The sequence below is a fragment of the Pelobates fuscus genome, chromosome 2 (assembly GCF_036172605.1).
Source record: "Pelobates fuscus isolate aPelFus1 chromosome 2, aPelFus1.pri, whole genome shotgun sequence".
NCBI classification, from domain to species: Eukaryota; Metazoa; Chordata; class Amphibia; order Anura; family Pelobatidae; genus Pelobates; species Pelobates fuscus.
Genome location: NC_086318.1, coordinates 400,446,218 through 400,464,606, shown reverse-complemented (window position 1 = coordinate 400,464,606; position 18,389 = coordinate 400,446,218). Strand labels below are relative to the sequence as shown.

General features: G+C 35.0%; 1 protein-coding gene across 5 annotated transcripts in view; it reads right to left on the bottom strand.

Annotated features, from left to right (window-relative positions):
• Nucleotides 1–339: 339 nt before the first annotated feature.
• EML4 (EMAP like 4) overlaps nucleotides 340–18,389 on the bottom strand; it is a 125,672-nt gene continuing 107,622 nt past the window's right edge. For all 5 annotated transcript variants that reach the window (XM_063443891.1, XM_063443892.1, XM_063443895.1 and 2 more), the window contains 16 exons: nucleotides 17,160–17,309; nucleotides 15,071–15,140; nucleotides 14,427–14,537; nucleotides 14,222–14,317; nucleotides 13,033–13,167; nucleotides 12,326–12,461; nucleotides 9,214–9,365; nucleotides 8,726–8,851; nucleotides 8,379–8,510; nucleotides 7,898–7,965; nucleotides 6,766–6,854; nucleotides 5,937–6,034; nucleotides 5,040–5,127; nucleotides 4,328–4,426; nucleotides 3,856–3,986; nucleotides 340–2,702 (listed from right to left, as the gene is read on the bottom strand). In XM_063443891.1, coding sequence (XP_063299961.1) covers nucleotides 2,223–2,702; nucleotides 3,856–3,986; nucleotides 4,328–4,426; nucleotides 5,040–5,127; nucleotides 5,937–6,034; nucleotides 6,766–6,854; nucleotides 7,898–7,965; nucleotides 8,379–8,510; nucleotides 8,726–8,851; nucleotides 9,214–9,365; nucleotides 12,326–12,461; nucleotides 13,033–13,167; nucleotides 14,222–14,317; nucleotides 14,427–14,537; nucleotides 15,071–15,140; nucleotides 17,160–17,309 — 2,161 coding nt within the window. In that variant the 3' untranslated portion in view covers nucleotides 340–2,222. The remainder of the gene's footprint in view (nucleotides 2,703–3,855; nucleotides 3,987–4,327; nucleotides 4,427–5,039; nucleotides 5,128–5,936; nucleotides 6,035–6,765; nucleotides 6,855–7,897; nucleotides 7,966–8,378; nucleotides 8,511–8,725; nucleotides 8,852–9,213; nucleotides 9,366–12,325; nucleotides 12,462–13,032; nucleotides 13,168–14,221; nucleotides 14,318–14,426; nucleotides 14,538–15,070; nucleotides 15,141–17,159; nucleotides 17,310–18,389) is intronic.

Here is an 18,389-nt window from a genome sequence, read left to right as displayed (position 1 = left end):
GCTGTCATAAAAGCCCCAAATGTAAGGTCATATGAGCAGGGCCTTCTTCACCTTTTGTCTATGCCAATATTATTTTGTATGTCACGTACTTGCAATTAAATATCCCCATTCTATAATTGTAAAGCGATTAAAATGTGTGCGCGCTATAAAAATATGATTAGTAATAATTCCAGAACTAGAACAGACACCATGCTGATGGGACTCAAAATGATGAATCGTATAATTTTGGCTTTACCAAATATTTACTTATTTAAAAAAAAAAACAAAAACAAAAAAAAAACAGAAAGAACCTGAAAGGAAGAGGGTCACTCTGAATCTGGTAAAAAATAAAAGACACACTTTTACATTTTTTATTTTCTATTGCTTTTAATCTTCAAAAAAAAAATTACTGTCATGAGACAGGAATGCATGAGATAGAAATGGCTCAAACATCTTCACATGAAACACACTTATTCAGTTTTCATTCACAATTTTGTTTCAAAGACACCTACAATTACATAATTAACCTTTTTCCCCCATTCATAAATCACAGAATAATTAGATTTTAAACAGTAGTTGCCAGTGCTTAAATGATGTAAGGCTTTTTGCATATTTATAATCCATATTTTTTCTTAAATTTCTTTTTATGGCAACCTCTACATTTATATTTATATTCCCCCTTTCCCACCCCCCAAACGAAAACAAAAAAGGATAGTTGTGTGTTTAGATGCCTATATTGTCCTCATATGTATTTACCCACAGTTTATTCTACAACATTTCATGTGATTGCAACCGTTTTAAATTCCTGAACATTCATAAGAGTTCACTGAAAATACAAAAGTACATTTTCAATTCCTGAACATTCATAAGAGTTCACTGAAAATACAAAGTACAGAGAACAACTTAAACACACTTTTTGCTTGGAATCTCTATATCCCTTTCCGCTAGAGACTTCGAGGCATTTTTGGAACATTGTAAACAAGAGAAAATTTCTGTTACATCTTTAGACACTTGCATGTGTATAATTTTATAGGCATATACACACATACAAATATGAAGATATACAGCTTATACACACATGCAAGCATACAAACATTGCCATATAACTTCACCGTAGATAGGTTTGTGTACATTGTATCCTTTGGGCATCCATTGAAATCTTCTTACTAAATACCTGATCTATAGCAATACTCCTGAGTGGTTACTAAAAGGGAATGACAGTTTTGATGCACTTTGGAATGGCGCAATCACGTAAACGCTTGCACACTTAAGACTTATGAATTTAACCAAAACAAAAAATGTCTAAACTTATCTAGAAATTATAGAAAAATGCAGAAAATGACAAAATATTTTGTGTAGTTAAAATATTCACAAAGAAAATGGGAAATGAAAAATGTGTTTTAAAATTTATAGCATGCAATCCGAATTTGTTTTCTTTTTCCTTCTGGTGATGCTAGATTACTATGGTTTCAATTAAAAAAACAATTGTTTAGAAATGTCAAGCACCATTTTAGTGAACCATGAAATTTACGAGTTCTGTGAAATAGTTTTAAAAAGATAACATTTTGCTTATAGCAGTGATACCTTTTGTTTAGAATGCAGTGTTTGTTTTGGGCAAATGATGTGCATGAATTGGGATCCTCTATGAGAAGGCTTGGTCAGGATAAAGCTAGATCACAATGAATAAGCCGTTAGCTGAATAGTTGTTATATAATAAAAATAGTCCTTAAGATAGCTAGCAGCACTAAGGGCAAACTTCATATTGCAAATTCACCTAGAATTATTGTAAGAAAATTGCATATGTGTCGACCAAAGTAGTGCTGAAAAGAGAGCACTCTGTTATTCAAGATGGCTTAGCCTTTGGCCTGTATGAATATGCACCTAGGAAATGCGGTTGTATTACACAAAAAAATCCTCTGCTGTGAAACATATAATTTGGGTTTCCACACACTTCTTAATCTATTATTGAACCCAGTTTGTCCCTGAAAAATATCTACAATCCTCTTTGTGACATCAGTTCCTGAACTCTATAATCTATGGTTTTTGACCTTCTTCCAACATTGGCTAGTTCTGAACGTTGGCTGTCACTTGAGCCCAAGGCAAAATTTCATGCTTGAAATTTGCCAAAATTATACAGGTATGGTACTGATTTTCAGCCAAAACTCTTCTGCTATTTAAACCCTCTTCCCATTATGAAAGCACACACACCAGTTAAAAAAAAAAGACCATCCCGCTTTAAGTTGTTAAGACAATGGTGAATTATCTCCCTGGGTTTCAGTTATGGTAGGAGAATCAGATTGCTCTTCGCTAATTTCACTTGAAGGCTCTTGACCATTTGACTCTACTGGTTCCTGGGTGCTTTCTTCGCTCTGAACTTCGTTTTGTTCTTCAGACTGATCCAGAACGTCTTCGACACTGCTCTCCACTGATGCAGGAGGCTCTTCTGGAGTCTTCTCCTCTTCAACAACCTCTTCAGGAACCTCATTTAGAGGTGGCACTGAGTTAGGCGTGTTTGGCTGCACAACTATTTCACTTGCAACAGGTGCATTAACTGCACTGACTTCAACTATACTGTCATTTTGTGAGAGGGAGACTTTTTCGATAAGTCTCCACTGCATTATGCTCATGTCCTTCCCTCCTGTAGATATTAGGTGGGAGTCGCTATGTGTGAAGCTGACATTAGTTACATGACTACTGTGAGCACTGTACTTGTGACTTGGAGCCTGTTAAAAGAAAGAAAGAAAGAAAAATAAACATCTGCAAATTGACTTTTAGAAATCAAGAACAAGAATCAGAGGAAGGGAATTAGTCAAATAATTAACCTTCTTGCTGCATTAAAGCTATGCTTAACTGTATCACCATCAATGGTGAACATGGTTCCAGTGACTTTAAACTACCCATAATTTGAATATGTATCCCCTCACTGACGTTACAAGTTGGAAGAAATTATAATTGTTTATGATATCAAAGTATACCAATTGTGGAATTTGTGTTTAATAATTATGTATAATTAATAGCACTTTTTTTTTTTTAATAAATGCTCTGAGTAACTTTGCCACATACAACTATGCAGACTAGCGAGAGTGCACATCTACTGTTTTTCTGAAGGTGTTACATTAACTGTACCACATGACCTATTCTGAAAAGCATAAGAATGCTTAGAATAACAGAGAATGAACATGAATATTATCAATGTAATGCTTGGTGGCACTACAATGAAGACCGACGGGAGGGAGTAAAGAAAAAACAAAATGCATCATATGGAAAATGAACAGTCTCCTAGACTAACGAATGACATGAGAACCTTACTGGTTAGGGTCTACCTATTTGCTGGTACGCCAAACAATATCTTTATAGTTCTATTCTGACACTAAACAAGAGCACAGAATGGGATAATTGACAGTTCAAGTGGAAGTCTTTTAGATCTATATATTGTCTAGCAAATCAGGAAACACCATCATTATTATATCATTTATATAGCGCCAGCAAATTCCGTAGCGCTTTACATGGATTATCCATGGATTATCCAGATGAACCTTGTCTTAATTAAACAGGTGATTTACTACTAGTAAATAAGTACTAGTTTTTCATTCTGAAGTAATAAGACTAACTTGCTATTTTCACCAACTGTGTATTTTCATATACCAATCCTAAACGGACGCTTTTCTCACTTTTTGGGATGGTACCACCCACATTTCTGGCCAGCACCACCATTTTGCAGAGGTATTCCTAATGTCTATTGCGGTGGTCACCCTTTTTCTCTACTAGAAGAAGCATATTTCTGTGGCATCAGATTCTGACTCACAGGATTTGTAATACGCACACATAGTTCTTCTGCCAACATATTATTGTAAGGTTTAATGGAAAGGACATTACCTTTGGTTTGGAGCAAGGATACTGAAATAAATGGACCTTGCAGAAGTCATCAGCAACAGCAATCACTTTTCTTTTATGGGATCTTACTAGTGCATTGATATCCGTTCCGTCTGATCCTTCTGGCCACACTCCTGGAATATTGAACATTTAATAATCAATATACATTAACATATACAGCCCAATTGTATCACGTAGGGTTCTGTTTTACAAATATGTATTTATTTTTTTACTGATCAAAGTATTGGAGGTTTACGACCTGTAACTTACTAGATGTAAAGATTTAAGAAAAGCAAAGATGTTAGAAATACGAAACCTGTCCTATAATCAGTGCGTTATGGGCACAGCAAGAGTTTCTGGGAATAGTACTTCAATTGTCAGATAGATTGACATCACCTACTATTGTATTTTAGGAACAACATGTGGAATTAATGAAATAATAATAAAACATGAACAGAATGAGGTTTTTACTGACCGAACACTTGAAATCCTAGAACACAGGTGTAAGTTGTCCAGTCAATGTCCTTGCAGTCTGAACGATTTCGGATCAATTTACAGCCACTTGGAATGTCCCCTGCATTAAAATAGACACAAAAAATCAATACCGATAACAAAGGCTTTTACATTTTTATCAATGGAGACACAAATAGCTTTTATATTATTATCATCAATGTCTTTATACTGTTATGACAATATTAAGATTTACATTGCTTCACAAATATTGTTTTCATCATTCAATTTTCATCAAGGTTTAAAAAACAAAAAAAACCAAAAAAAAACAAACACATAAAAAAATGTATGTTCAATTTCAGAACTTATTATACAAGTGCACTAGAGCCAGGTACGAGGATTTAACAGAACACTTGTAGTGCTTTGTGAAATTAATGCACAGTGACATACATATATTTATTTCAAGCAAAGTTTTGCAATAATGTAAGAATGAAAATATATACAATGTATTAAGAGCTTTGATGAATAATCATTCAAATTGACAAATAATGGCTTACACTTTATACTAAGCAGCATTCAATTCAGAAATAGAGCAACAAAACAAAAAAAACAACATCCATTATGTTCAAGTATGAAGAATAAAGACAAAGCTCTCACTCTAATGGACATCAGTGTTTAATTAGACTCTGAAGAGGTTAAGAATACTGATTTGCTTTGTGTGCACAGTTTATACTCACAGTATAATATTTCATAGTCTCCTGAGTTAGACATTATGTACTTGTTATCCGGGGACCAGTCAAGGTGCGTAATGTAACTGGAATGTCCCTATTAATAAGAAATAAAAGTAATATCATCTGCTGCATACATGAACACATGCCTGAATTTACACCCCAGATCCAATGTCTCATATGGAGTCCAAGTAGGATCCTAACATTTGAAGTTATCACCTACAAAAGTACACAATAAAAAAAAAAAAAAAAGCAAAGCAATATTGCCAAGATCCTCAGATTAGATATAAGCTTGAATTTAAAATGTAGAATTGCGAATATAACAGGACACGCCAAGCAATATGGTAACTTAGAGTCTGTGCATTGGTAACAGTGCAAAGAAACTCCCCATTGCACCTTATTTTCTTATTGATACAGCAATTTGATAAAATCACTACTATAAGTACATCAGCAAGTGACAGATGTCAAAGGAAGAAACTCTGATCCCTCTTCCGACTGATCCAAATATTGGTACGGCCAAATCCTAATTCCCATGAAAGACAGTCACATTTGACAGCTCCACTTAAACTGTGAATGGAGATGGAATTGAATGGTTTCTAGTTGCTTAAATATAGGTCTTATAAAGTCCGGCTCGGTAGGTGTTTAAGGTATATTGAAAACAATCAGGGTATGGTGATTGGCTAAGTCACATCTTGGCCTGAGGTCATTGAGTATATAACTACAAACACGATCATTTTCAGTTATACTTTTTTTAGTAGAGGTTATAGTGTATAAAATGATATCATTCCATTTTTCCATGAGAGGAAGACTCTTATAGAACCCTATTTTGAATGGAATGCAATTTCAAGAACTTTGATAAATATTTGCTCTGATTAACTCTGCCCTCATTATATTCGTGTTACTCACAGTGCACTTTCCATAACGGCTATACTTTCTTCCATTCTCTGAGACAGTGTAGAGATAAATGAAGTTATCATGTGAACCGACAGCAAGAAGAGAGCCATCTGACAAAGATAAAGAGAGGAATATCAAGCCATTATTCATACTGCAGATTAAATGTTACCATAAATATAGCAAACACAAAAAGAGGCATTCAAAACTTTTTTATTATTATTATTAACGATATCATCTTAAATAAGATGTTTTGAGAACCATACTGAAAACGGATACAAAACACACTAGAACAGATTTCAGAGGATGGTGGGTGACACATTAGTGCTTTAAAAACTGCTGTTTTGGCTATTCTAGGCTGGTGCAGGAACCAGATACGTGGTGATAGCTATTGTTACATTATCTGCATTAAAATTCCTTAGCGGAATAAAAATATACTTCTGTATTTTTTTAAATGTGTAGTGAAATCTTTAACCAATATATTCAAACAACCATTCATATATTATTAAGTATTGCATATATTTGTCATACAGTTTAATATCAAACAAATTATAGTTGTTTTAAAAGTTTTGGAAAAACTTTTCTGTCCCAGAGACTAAATACTGTCAGATACCTAGCATAAATATCAGTATCAGTTCTTCTCATATAAGGTGAGCAACACAGATTTAAATGTAACATGCTTCCTCCAGTAAATGGCCAATCTCAAAGAAAATGTTAAAATAAAATGAAATCTAAAAAATCAAAATGAATGATTAGGACTTTGTGATGCGAGCAAATTTTTATTATTGTTATTTATATAGCGCCATCAGATTCCATAGCGCTGTACGGAATAATATAAACATACCAACTGAGTATCGCATCACTGAGAGCTGTTCATTCCCATCTGTATGTATTGAAACAAGATCTCTTGTTTCTGCATCAAGAACAAACCACCTATAAAATGAGAGGGTAAATAAACAGTTTGCAGTCTACATGTAATATAGCCACAAGATATTTAAGGTGGACTTGACATCTACAGACCTGTCCTTTATAAAGTGAAATTTAAACCAAAATGTACAAATTCAAAGACATAACAAGGGTTTTCTGGTTAACCGCAGTGGACATACTTCAAGCATTCAACCTCCTAGCTACTAAAGCTGAAAAACATTTATTGATATAAAAAGGGGATAACACCCTAAGCATACCAGGAGATCTTCTAGCTATTAAAAAAAAAAAGGGGGGGGGGAGGGGGGAGAGTCTACGAAAACTACAATAAGTAATCTAAAATATGTAGAAGCACAGAAAAAAAGAGAAGAAAGAAACAAGAAGAAAGAGGGGAAGAGAAAAAAAAATAAATGAGAAAAGAGAAAAAGACACAGGAATTACATATAAACACAGTGGTACTGGCCCAAAATAAATCCAATACATTAAAAACAGACTGGGTTAAGATGGAGTGTCTAAACATATCCCAATCAACAAATATAGTCTCTGTAATTTAGTAGATAAGTCCAAAAATGCATAAAAATCCTTGTTTATATGGAATTCCTGTGTCTTTTTCTCTTTTCTCATTTCTTTTTTTTTCTCTTCCCCTCTTTCTTCTTGTTTCTTTCTTCTCTTTTTTTCTGTGCTTCTACATATTTTAGATTACTTATTGTAGTTTTCGTAGACTCTTCCCCCCCCCCCTTTTTTTTTTTTTTTTAATAGCTAGAAGATCTCCTGATACACTTAGGGTGTTATCCCCTTTTTATATCAGTTTTATTGTTTCAGAGCTTTAATGGGAAGCTCTTTTACCAGTTGAGAGCCTCTTCCTATTATATATTTTTTTCCCTTAAGTCATCTATCCACTACACCATTTTCTCCACTCATTTAGGGTAGATTTTTCCACCCATATTTATATGAAAAACATTTATGTTAATGTTGATTAAAAACCAAAAGGTTTTTATCATACGCAGTCTATTAGGTTTATCGTGCATTTCGTACTTGTATTGTATCCTTACCTTCCAGAATGTGTTCCGATTGCTACTACTATCCCACTTGGATGAAAATCGGCACAGTGTCCTGTTTCCTGTTTAATGCATTACAATACATATTTAGACTGATGTTCTAGTAGATTCACTTTTTTATAAAGCATATGCCACACAAATACATGGTCCGCAATACTGTAAAGGAATAGTATAATCCAAAAAGATGATGTCAAACCAATTCACATGGCCTGTTCTTGCAACAGTAACACAGATTTCCATAAAGACACAATAATACTTCATATTAATGTCAGATTATATCTTTGTGACATTCTTACTATCCAAAGGTATCGGTGTTGTGCAGCTTACTGCATTACTTGCCATTTAAGCTTTGTGGGTGCTGGAATTTTTAGGGTAAGCCTTTACAAGTACTATATACTACTGTATTTTTCAAACAAAAAAAGGAAACCCAAAGATTAATAGGTTCTTGCTTTTAAACAAATATAAAATTACTTACATCCAGGAGCCTGGTCCATTCTAGTGAGTGATCCACAGAGTTCCACAAACAAACTTGTTTGTCTTGAGCGCATGTTAACAGAAGGTCTTTAAATGGATGTGTTGCCAATCCCCAGAGTTCATCTGTATGACCCTATGAGATAAGCATTACATTTTGTCATTATCATCTAATTACATGATACTCCAGCTTACACACGTTACATACCATTTTATGAAAATTGACTAAACTCACACAGTGACTGTTATATTAGCCTGTTTGTTACAAAACTACACATAACCAAATACCAGGGAGAGGAAAAGTGAATAAAAGTAAGATTATGGAATGTGAATAATTATCATAAAGTTTACCTGCACTTCTACTTGGAAGCCATCGTTAAACGTTCCTCGCAAAATAAAATTACGTGATGTCCCAATTAAAAACTGATCGGCTTTTCCTTCGGCTACAGCCCGGATGGTGCCATACTGGTCAGGGACCTGTAAAACATACATTGTAGCATAATGAATCAATTAAACGAATAAAAGTTTAAACTGAAAATGCCCATTCCTTAATAAGCTCCTATTTGCAGGATTTGCAAACGCTGAGAAAACGGTATAAAAAAAAATAAAATAAATGTTTTTGTTTTTTTGCCGTCATCAACACAGCACTATCATTTACAAATTGCCTAAGTTTTTTTGTAAACACATGCCTTGGGCTACCCCCTTGGATCTGTGATGAAGAGGGGGTGTGGCACAAGTTGTAGCAAGGAGATGGTCAATCTCCTGGAAAACATCAAAATAGCAACCTGCCCTCAGATATGTTTAACAACCACAAACAAATGTGCTTATTGCAATATTACCTCAATCTCTCTTTCTGGGTTAAGATTGTGATCCCACATAATGACTTTTCTGTCCTTGCCACCTCCAGTAAGCAGCATGCCGTTTCTCATTTGACAAAGTGTGAATACACTGCCGTCGTGAGCTTTGATTTGTTTACTAATTTGGTAGACACCTACAAATACAAAAGAAGCAAAATAGGTAATCTGGCCATGTTTACTGGAAAGAAATAAAGAAGGGCGCACAACAAGATGGTAAAGGATAAACATGAATGCACCTATTCTTAAAATACAATTGTTTTAGGACTTCATCTTTCTCCTAGTAACTACTTACTGCTATAGCCTGTCCATTTTATTTTTATTATACTTTCCGGTGCCTGATATCAAACCTATGCCAATACATAACAACCCATGTAAAAAGAAAATTAGTCTGTAAAGGCAGTTACTGAGCAAACTCTGGATTAAACTCTGCATTTGTTATTAAATGCCTTTTTACTCGTATACGCATTTATTTTTACCAGGAAAAAAATATATGCAAATATTATATATATATATATATATATATATATATATATATATGTATATTCTCGCTTTGTGTCCAGGAATGTTGTTGTAGGACACACCGATATTGGGGCACTGTGGTGTAGTGGAGGGCTTAACACAAAATGGCCATATGGTGGAGGTGAATCGCCATATTTGTTTGAAGAGATAGGTGATTTTAAGTAGCCTTGTAAAATTTGAAACTGTATTTTTGTGCGCGCTGTTCCTTAATCTGTATTTTGTATAAGTCTTGGTCTCTATGGCAGCACCTCTGCTGAGAAATGCATGCGCTGGGTGTGCCCCCCCAATTCTCTTTCTTCTAAATAAATTAGCGATAGTCCCTTATCACCAGTCAGACAATAATCTAATTTTTTTCTTCAATAACAATCTTAACACTGACTCAAGGACTACAGGTGTTTAAAGGATTTCCCCTGTATTGTCAGAGCAAAAATTATTAATAACAAAGGCTCCTAAGCAAAGAAAAGTATTGCAGCAATGATGGATATTCAGCTTCCTCCTTATTGTGTAAAACTCCAGACATATTTGCATTAATGTCCTGAGGGACAGACAATTGGCGGATTATTTTTTTTGTTGAAAGAGAAATAGAGGATTGTTTTGCGGTCTTTTGATACAATTTGTATTAAAAGGGAAACACACATGATTTTTTTTAAAGAAAAGGATATATATATATATATATATATATATATATATAAACCAAAAAAAAAAAAAACTTCTGACCTATGAATACATGTTTTAATTAATTTCACATGTTTCGCTGCAAAACAGGAAGTACTGGCATTCAGAAAATTCCTTTGGAAGTGACTAACAAATTTCAGTTCCCTCTACAGTATTAAAAGCTACATTAAACACTGAATATTAGAGAACTGAAAACCGAATTGCAAAATTTAGGTAAAATAGTCAAATGAAAAAGTGTTGGGGACCAGCTATTTTTCCTTAAAAGAACATTCTAAAGTTAGGAATATAAACATGTTAATGTTATTGCTGTACTGGCAAGTTAAATTATCACCATCGGTATGGACTATCTCAGTCAATTCAATGCTTCCCCATAGGGGAAGAGAAGCACAGCGCCAATCAGCATATTTTCATGGATGTGCATCTCTAGGAGAAGCATTCGCCGTCTCCATGCAGAGTGACAGCTACTAGAAGTGGAGTAATCCAGCAATGTAAACTCTGCCTTTTCTAAGAAAAAGTGTTTGCATGGCTGAGGCTTAAAAACTATATTATAGTGCTAGGAATACAAAGCAAGCTTTTAGTGCTTTGGGGCTGGGACTGTGTGCATACATTTGATAAGGAAGTATTTCTGGCAAGGAGCGTGGTTAAGGATTACAGTGCGGCATTCTGCGAAAACATTTTGTGCGTGGAAAAAGTGTAAAGGATTTGAGTATGCAAAAAGTACAGCACATTTATGAGGCCAAAAATCTATTAAGTGCATTCAAGTTGTACTGGTGCCCTGAATGTCCCTTTAACTAATCTGAAGACTGTCTTCTGAATAATCCTCACTTGCAGGAAATCCCAAGGTCTGCTCAGAACAACATAATCTTTTGTGCTGGATCCAAAAATACTATTATATCAAACCCTTTGATTCCGCTTTAAACAAGTTCTATTTAGCTACTTGCACAAAGGAAATTCCTAAAATACAATATGTCCCACCTATAGGACTGAAGATTCAAGAAAGCTACGTAAATGCAACTTATTTTCTTGCACGTGCAGCTTTTCTCAGCATTTAGAAACCAATTACAAGCGTGTGCCAAGCACATTAATTACTTTAAGGCCAAATACACCTAATGAGTCAGTGGAGCTGTGCATGCAGATAATTGCTTTTTGCTTTTAGAACAATTACTTGAATGCCAAACAGGGATTTAGGTGCAATTAAAATATTAGGAGTGGTCAACAGGGGTGTTTAATAAAGAGATTGAAAGCACAGTTTGGATATCACCACACCCAATGTTCGGATTTGGGACTTTTCACTGGTGTTTACAAACAGCAAGTGATGCAAGGTCCGCATTTAACTGCAAAGCAACTCATTGCATCTTCCTTACAGGGTCCAAAGGATTAATGTAGAAAAGTAAAATGACCTGTCATCCACCAGTGTATGATGAGTATGTCCTGCTCAAATTAAAAAATATATATATTTTAACAAATGTAGAATATTCTTAGCTAAAGCATTTTTTTCTTATTCAATGTGTTAAATGTACACCATACACTCTCACAATACCTAATGTTTAACCCCTCAAGGACCAAACTTCGGGAATAAAAGGGAATCATGACATGTCACACATGTCATGTGTCCTTAAGGGGTTAAAACCAGAATATGGCGACATCAATATACCCAAGACAAAATCTTATATACCATATATATACATATACATACATACACACACACTTTTTTTAAAATAGTAATTCAGCTAGCACAATGAATAAATGATATGACGCTCTCTTTAAAATAATCACCAAGTCCTTTTACATTCAGTTTCCTTGCTCCAGTGTGATGCTTGTTGTGATTCACAGTTTATTGTTGCATTAAGACTGATCTGTGTTAATTTCACATACAGCCACATTCATCCAATAATGTTACCTTTCACTCCTTTGCCAGCTGTTGATTCTACTGCAGTTTTGCTCCATATTAACATTATTCCACCGGAATCCCCAGCAAGCACGTCTCCGTTTGCTAAAAATGCTAGGCATTGCACAAACTTTGGCTTCTCATATTTCTGAAGAAAAGAAACAAATAAAAATAGAATGTTTGGAAAGTTAAAGGAACACTCCAGACACCACAACCACTACAGTCTACTGTAGACATTATGGCACCAGAAGTGTCCTGGCACCTCCACAGTGTGATCATTCAGGAGTCAGAACATTAGTGTTTATAGGCTTTTATTCATACATTCAAATGGATATTACTGCCCTTTGTTTCATGTGCACACAATGTTCTAAAAGATGCTGGATGAGGTCAACTAAGTCACAGTATTTTACTTTGCATGGAATATAGGCTATTGTTTTCTGTATCTCAAAAGGAATACTGTGCACTCTAATACAATCACACCTGCTGAAACATTACATCTGCGCTAGTTCAGAGGTTAAATTAAGAGTAGTTCACCTGTGGGAGCAGGAAACCTTGGTGGACCCCTCAGTTCTAATGCTACATTGTGGTCAAGTAATGTAAGAAGGCATTGATAGGATGACTACATGTCCCTGTGTTTGATTTTAAACCTTCACAGATTTATAGGCAGAAGAAAGTCTTAAAGCATAAATATAGTATCAAACAATCTGAAAAGTACATACCCCAAATATTCCTTGTTTCCTTACTAAAGAGTTGCCACTCCAGGTCCAGAAGAAGATGTGAGACTTGCCACAGGTTACTATTGTGTTTGCGTCAGTGGGATGGAACTCAACAGCCAGCACTACCTCGTTTGTAGTCTGTGGGATAGCAATATATTTAGCAGGCAGCATGCTTTAATTAAAATGTGACATCTATCATCAAATAAATGCAGGCATGGTTAATTACATGGCGAAGTACAAGAAAACTATAACAAAGTACATGATAATGAGTTACTAACAAGCAACTACATGAAACCATTATAATTAAAAACAATTATACATATTATACATCTAAACACAGCACCCAACACATTCTTCTTCAAAACATGTGATCGATTTCCTTATACGTTAGATAATCCAGCTCCAACCATATCATATTTACTATTGCTACACCATTTTTATGACTTATTTTATCTTGTTGGCAGGTTGTTGTCAGCTTGGCAGACCTAGTGGATCCTTGCACTTACTTTCAGTAAGTGTTTAATTGTATTGTATTTGCACTTTATGTCAGTGGGGTCTGATGCAGTGCACAAAAATTAAACCGCACAGTCGAGTAAGCAAAAGCCTATTTGGTCATTTTCAGTCAGCACAATTCTATTCGGATGATAAAACCTGAGCTTTAATTTATTCAAGTTAAACAGAACTGATATTGCCCGGAGCTGAATGGATCCCTATTTTTTTTAAATGGATCTCACTGCTGCAGTGCGTCTATTAGAAAAAAAGTTCAACTGTATAATAACCTATTTGTAAACCCAATGCCCATAAAATTTCCCCAGGAAATAAAACATAAAGACCCCCTTCCCCTCTATTAAGATAACAGTATAAGAGTAGGGTTTATTTAAAATTTAGGGCTACAGTATTATTCCAAGCTAAAGAGGAATGGGGTTGTATTGGTGTCACTGAAGATAGGGGATATATTGTTACTGTTGCAATTATCTTGGTATTAGGTAAGTAGTATTAAATAAATTAAGCAAATTAGTTGCAATTCATCAGTGATTATTTTTGTTGCCTTTTTAGAGCTGTCTGAATGGCTTACATTTGGTTAAATCATCTAAGAAGTGACAGCTCTACAGTATTCATCTGCTGTTCAGCATTCAGTAATAGACCCCAGTGACTTATGAAAAGACCAAATAAAGCTAGGTATGCTCATTACCTTAATTTCTGCTACTTTAGATTTCTTTTGCCAGTCCCATACAGTAAGCATATGTTCATTGGAGTCATCAATCACAGCTAAATGTACACCTGAGTCCTTAAATAAAAGAAGAACACAAAACATGAAATAAGAACAAAGGATTGCTCTGAAAATATTTGTCTCGTAATAGTGAAACTAATTGTGTAGAAACATTTTGAAGAGTTACCGCTTTTGAGAAATCCAAACACCCAACGCCTCGTTCGAATGTCCCAAGTCCAATAACTTGCAGTGTGGAAAGGCTAACAGAATCCCATACACGAACATGGGGCTGCAAAGGCTGTATTACAAAATACATAAAATACATATTAATACAATAAAAAAGTAAATATAATAATAATAATAATAAATAATCACCAACAGTTCAGTTGCTAATTAAAACAGATTAAAGTGAAGATAGAAGTATAAAGTAAGACTTCTATTTAGACCAAATGTAAATGATTTATAAATGTCATACAGCTTCACAGCAAAAAATATGAAAGCTATTTAGTGCTCAAATTGCAGAAAGTATGGCAAATAATGAATCCACAATTTTGCATATAAATATGTCTGGCATGTGACAAATAATTAACTAACCATCAACAGGTGTAGAAGTCACCTAGAAATTAATTTGCAATTTAGTAAAAATGTGTTTCGCTCTGAAAGAAAACAGAGCTGAACCTCATTTCAACAGATTCAAAATTAATAATGTACATCGAAGTACATTAGACATTCAACAAAACCATGTGAAAGGTTGATAAAACATGAGGAGATTAATAAAACGAACATCTGGAATAGCTACAGTAAGATGTTGCATTTTGAGTTAATACTCACTCTTCCATCTTTGTCTACCCCGGCAATCTGCCCTGTTGCAATCCTTATTTTGTCAGGATGAATAGCTATGCTATAAACAAAAACAAAAAAAACTTTTATCAAGTGATTGAGTGTGAAAACCACTCCGAAAGAAAAAAACAACAACCAGGAAGAAACCGTAATGTCACTAGGCAGCAGCACACTTAGCCCCATGGTCCCTAATTGGCTTGAGCAGCATCTTACATTTCCAAACACGTGGGGTGCACACTAGGAATTGAGGATGCCTCGTGCAGCTGACCATGGAGACTCTGTTTGTAATCTATGCGGCTATGTCAAGGACATGCCAGAAAAAGCTAAGGAAGTCATTAAAAAAAAATATATGGAAATAACTTTTTACTTACACATTCCCACACAAAACGGCAAAAACAACATAGAGAAAAAAAAATCGTATTTATTAGTTCGAGATTTAAATGTGAATTCAAAATGAAGTTAGGGGACCAATATAGCATGCAAGTCAGGCTGTCTGAGACCAATGCTGGCCAGCCCACTTAGGTCTGCACATGTGCCAAGTGCACTTTGTGCAGCTTGATTGAATCTAAAGATTTTTTATTATTTAAGGTTTAGGCTAAGCAGACTTTGCATTCAGCATTCAAAAATATTGTGTTTCTTAACACTGCATATGGTAATGGCAAAAAGAGAGTTTTTTAGGTTTACAAAACATCCTCATGAAACTGACCCAATCCTGATGCTTTTAAGAAGTCCAGATACAGTTTTTAGTGCCTTAATGTAAGCCATGAAGTGCACATCACTTCAGAAAAATGCAGTGATACAGCACGTAAAGAATTCTAATGCTGCTCCATTCACCCATCTCAAAACTGGTCTGAAACTGGACTTCCAATGTGGTTTGTTTCATAAACTAAACTAAATTGCTGCTGGTTTCTGAAGAGAAAAAAAAGCATTATAGTGTCATTGCTCAGCTCCTGGTTGCTTCTATAAACCGTCCAGAAAAAAGGGCCTTCCTTTGGCAGCAGTGGATACCATCACATCACAATTCTGAATGAAAGCTTTTTAATAAGTTTGGCAACGCAAAGTGGAGAATCCTCCGCACAGTGTATTTTTTTTGGTACCATTAGGACCTTGGCCAAGTTTGGAAATGTCTTTCCGAGGTAAGCACCCGATAAGTATAAGCAATTTAAGTCCATTGGAATACAATTGAAAAGAATCTGGCTGAATGCATCATGAAAATGTTCATGATATATTGGGTCTGTATACATACAGAGAGGATACATACATGTGAACTGTGAGTTATGGGAATATGGAGGCCCTAACACACACTTCGTCAGTATATATTGTTTACATTACATGATATTTGTAGGCTAGGGTTTGTATGTTAGGGTTAATGTTAGAGCTAGGGGAAATGTATTAGGGTAGTGTATGGGTTAAAAGTAGTGTAAGTGTTTGGAAAGTGGAGGGGATAAGGGTTTTAGGATTAAGGTATAGTGTGAGGATAGTATAGGGGAGGTCTTTACTGTTAGGACGGCACTGGAATATACATGCTTCACTACTGTCATATTTCCTATGGCATTAAATAGAGAGATTGCAGGTGAAGCATGCATTCTTTTTTTATTATGGAAAATAAAAGGACAGATGATGCCACCATCCCTCCGATACAACGTTCTGAACCATAATCTGCCAGTTTAAATAATATATTTGTCATGTTGGGGTTTTCGAATATGTTTAACTATTAAAATAAGCAAGGTGTTGGATTAAGCTAAAAACTAGCTGAATCACACAGTTTAGTTGATAATTTTAATGACACCAGCCAAATTAATTTTTCTATTATCAATTGATATTTGGGCTCTGCATTGTGAATAACACTTGCTAATGCAATCCTTAGGGCATTTTTTTTTTTTTTAAATGTAAACTTTCTTTAATTCTATTAGGATTATTCAAGTGACACACTAGTGACGAATGCAATAAGTAATTTACCTTGCCCATTATTTATCAAACAAATATAGGCCAGGTGAACACGATGGGTAGTTTATTGTTGACACTTCAATAGTGAAAATGAATAGGAGGAAAAGAAAAAAAAAAAAAAGTAGGTGCTTACCATTTAACGCAGTCTGTGTGACCCAGATAGTGTCGCTGAGTCTTTTCATCATAATTGAACAGTACTACAACGGATGCTATGAAATATACAATCTCTCCAGTAGGCAGGAGGTAAACATTGGCTCTGCAGTCTCTCCCGCGATAGCCATATCTTTAGAAATATCCGTTAAGATAATAACGTGCAGATGGCATGTTCAAAAAAGCAACGTGGTGCACATAAAATGTGTGATTTATTGGAAAAACAATTTGGAAAAATTGCATGTTGTAAAAGCAAACCAAATGTATGTAACACCTTGAATATACATGGATATGTATGCTTTTTAATTGTAAACAAATGTTTACATACGGAATGAGCAGCTTGATTAAGCCAAACACACACCCCTGCAGTGACCAACAAAGCTTCATGTGCTATTCCAATGAGGAGGACTATGTGATACTGTATATTTTAACAATCTAAAAAATCATATCCTACTTGCTGGCAACTATAACCAGACAAAGCTTAGCATAAGTTGTATGTATTTTCTAATATAGAAAAAATAGAAGGAAATGGGATCCTTGTGAAAATGGGTGTAAAATGGAATAAACACCACCTCCACACTGATCCCATGCACCAGAAGAGAACTCCAGCAATGCCCAAGGGCTTAACCCTAGATACTAGCAACAGAAACAAAGAAGCAAAAATTCACCAACTGTGAATATAATGCAGACTGGAGATAAAGGCATAGGCACCAAAGCACCAAAGCATCCAGTGGTATGGAACAATGTAACCAGAGGGAGTCCACTAAATATCTCAAGTAACAGAAAGTATCAACAAAGAAATAAATTGTGACTTCAAATAATAAATACCGAACTAGCCTTATAAGGCTACTCCCATGCCTAAGTAAGTGAGGAGATAAAATTACTAAACACTTGCGATATACATATAGGCTTTATTAGTCCTGGCTCTTTAATGCATAGGGTGTTGGTAATCTCCCCTTAGTACCCAAGCACCAAAAAAAAGGTGCTAAAGGGAGAAAGGTCACTGTCTCCCTAATAATCAAAAGTACACAAAGCATCTCTCCCTGTTAAACTTACTAAATAGTCCTAGAAGAAAAAAAAATTGAAAGGAAAAACTTAAATCATAACAAAAATGTGTATCACACAGTGCAGTGAAGTGCCCGTGTGTGCAAGTTAAAAGTGACCCATAGGAAAGAACCTGACGTGCATTTCGGTGCAGTATAAATGCACCTTC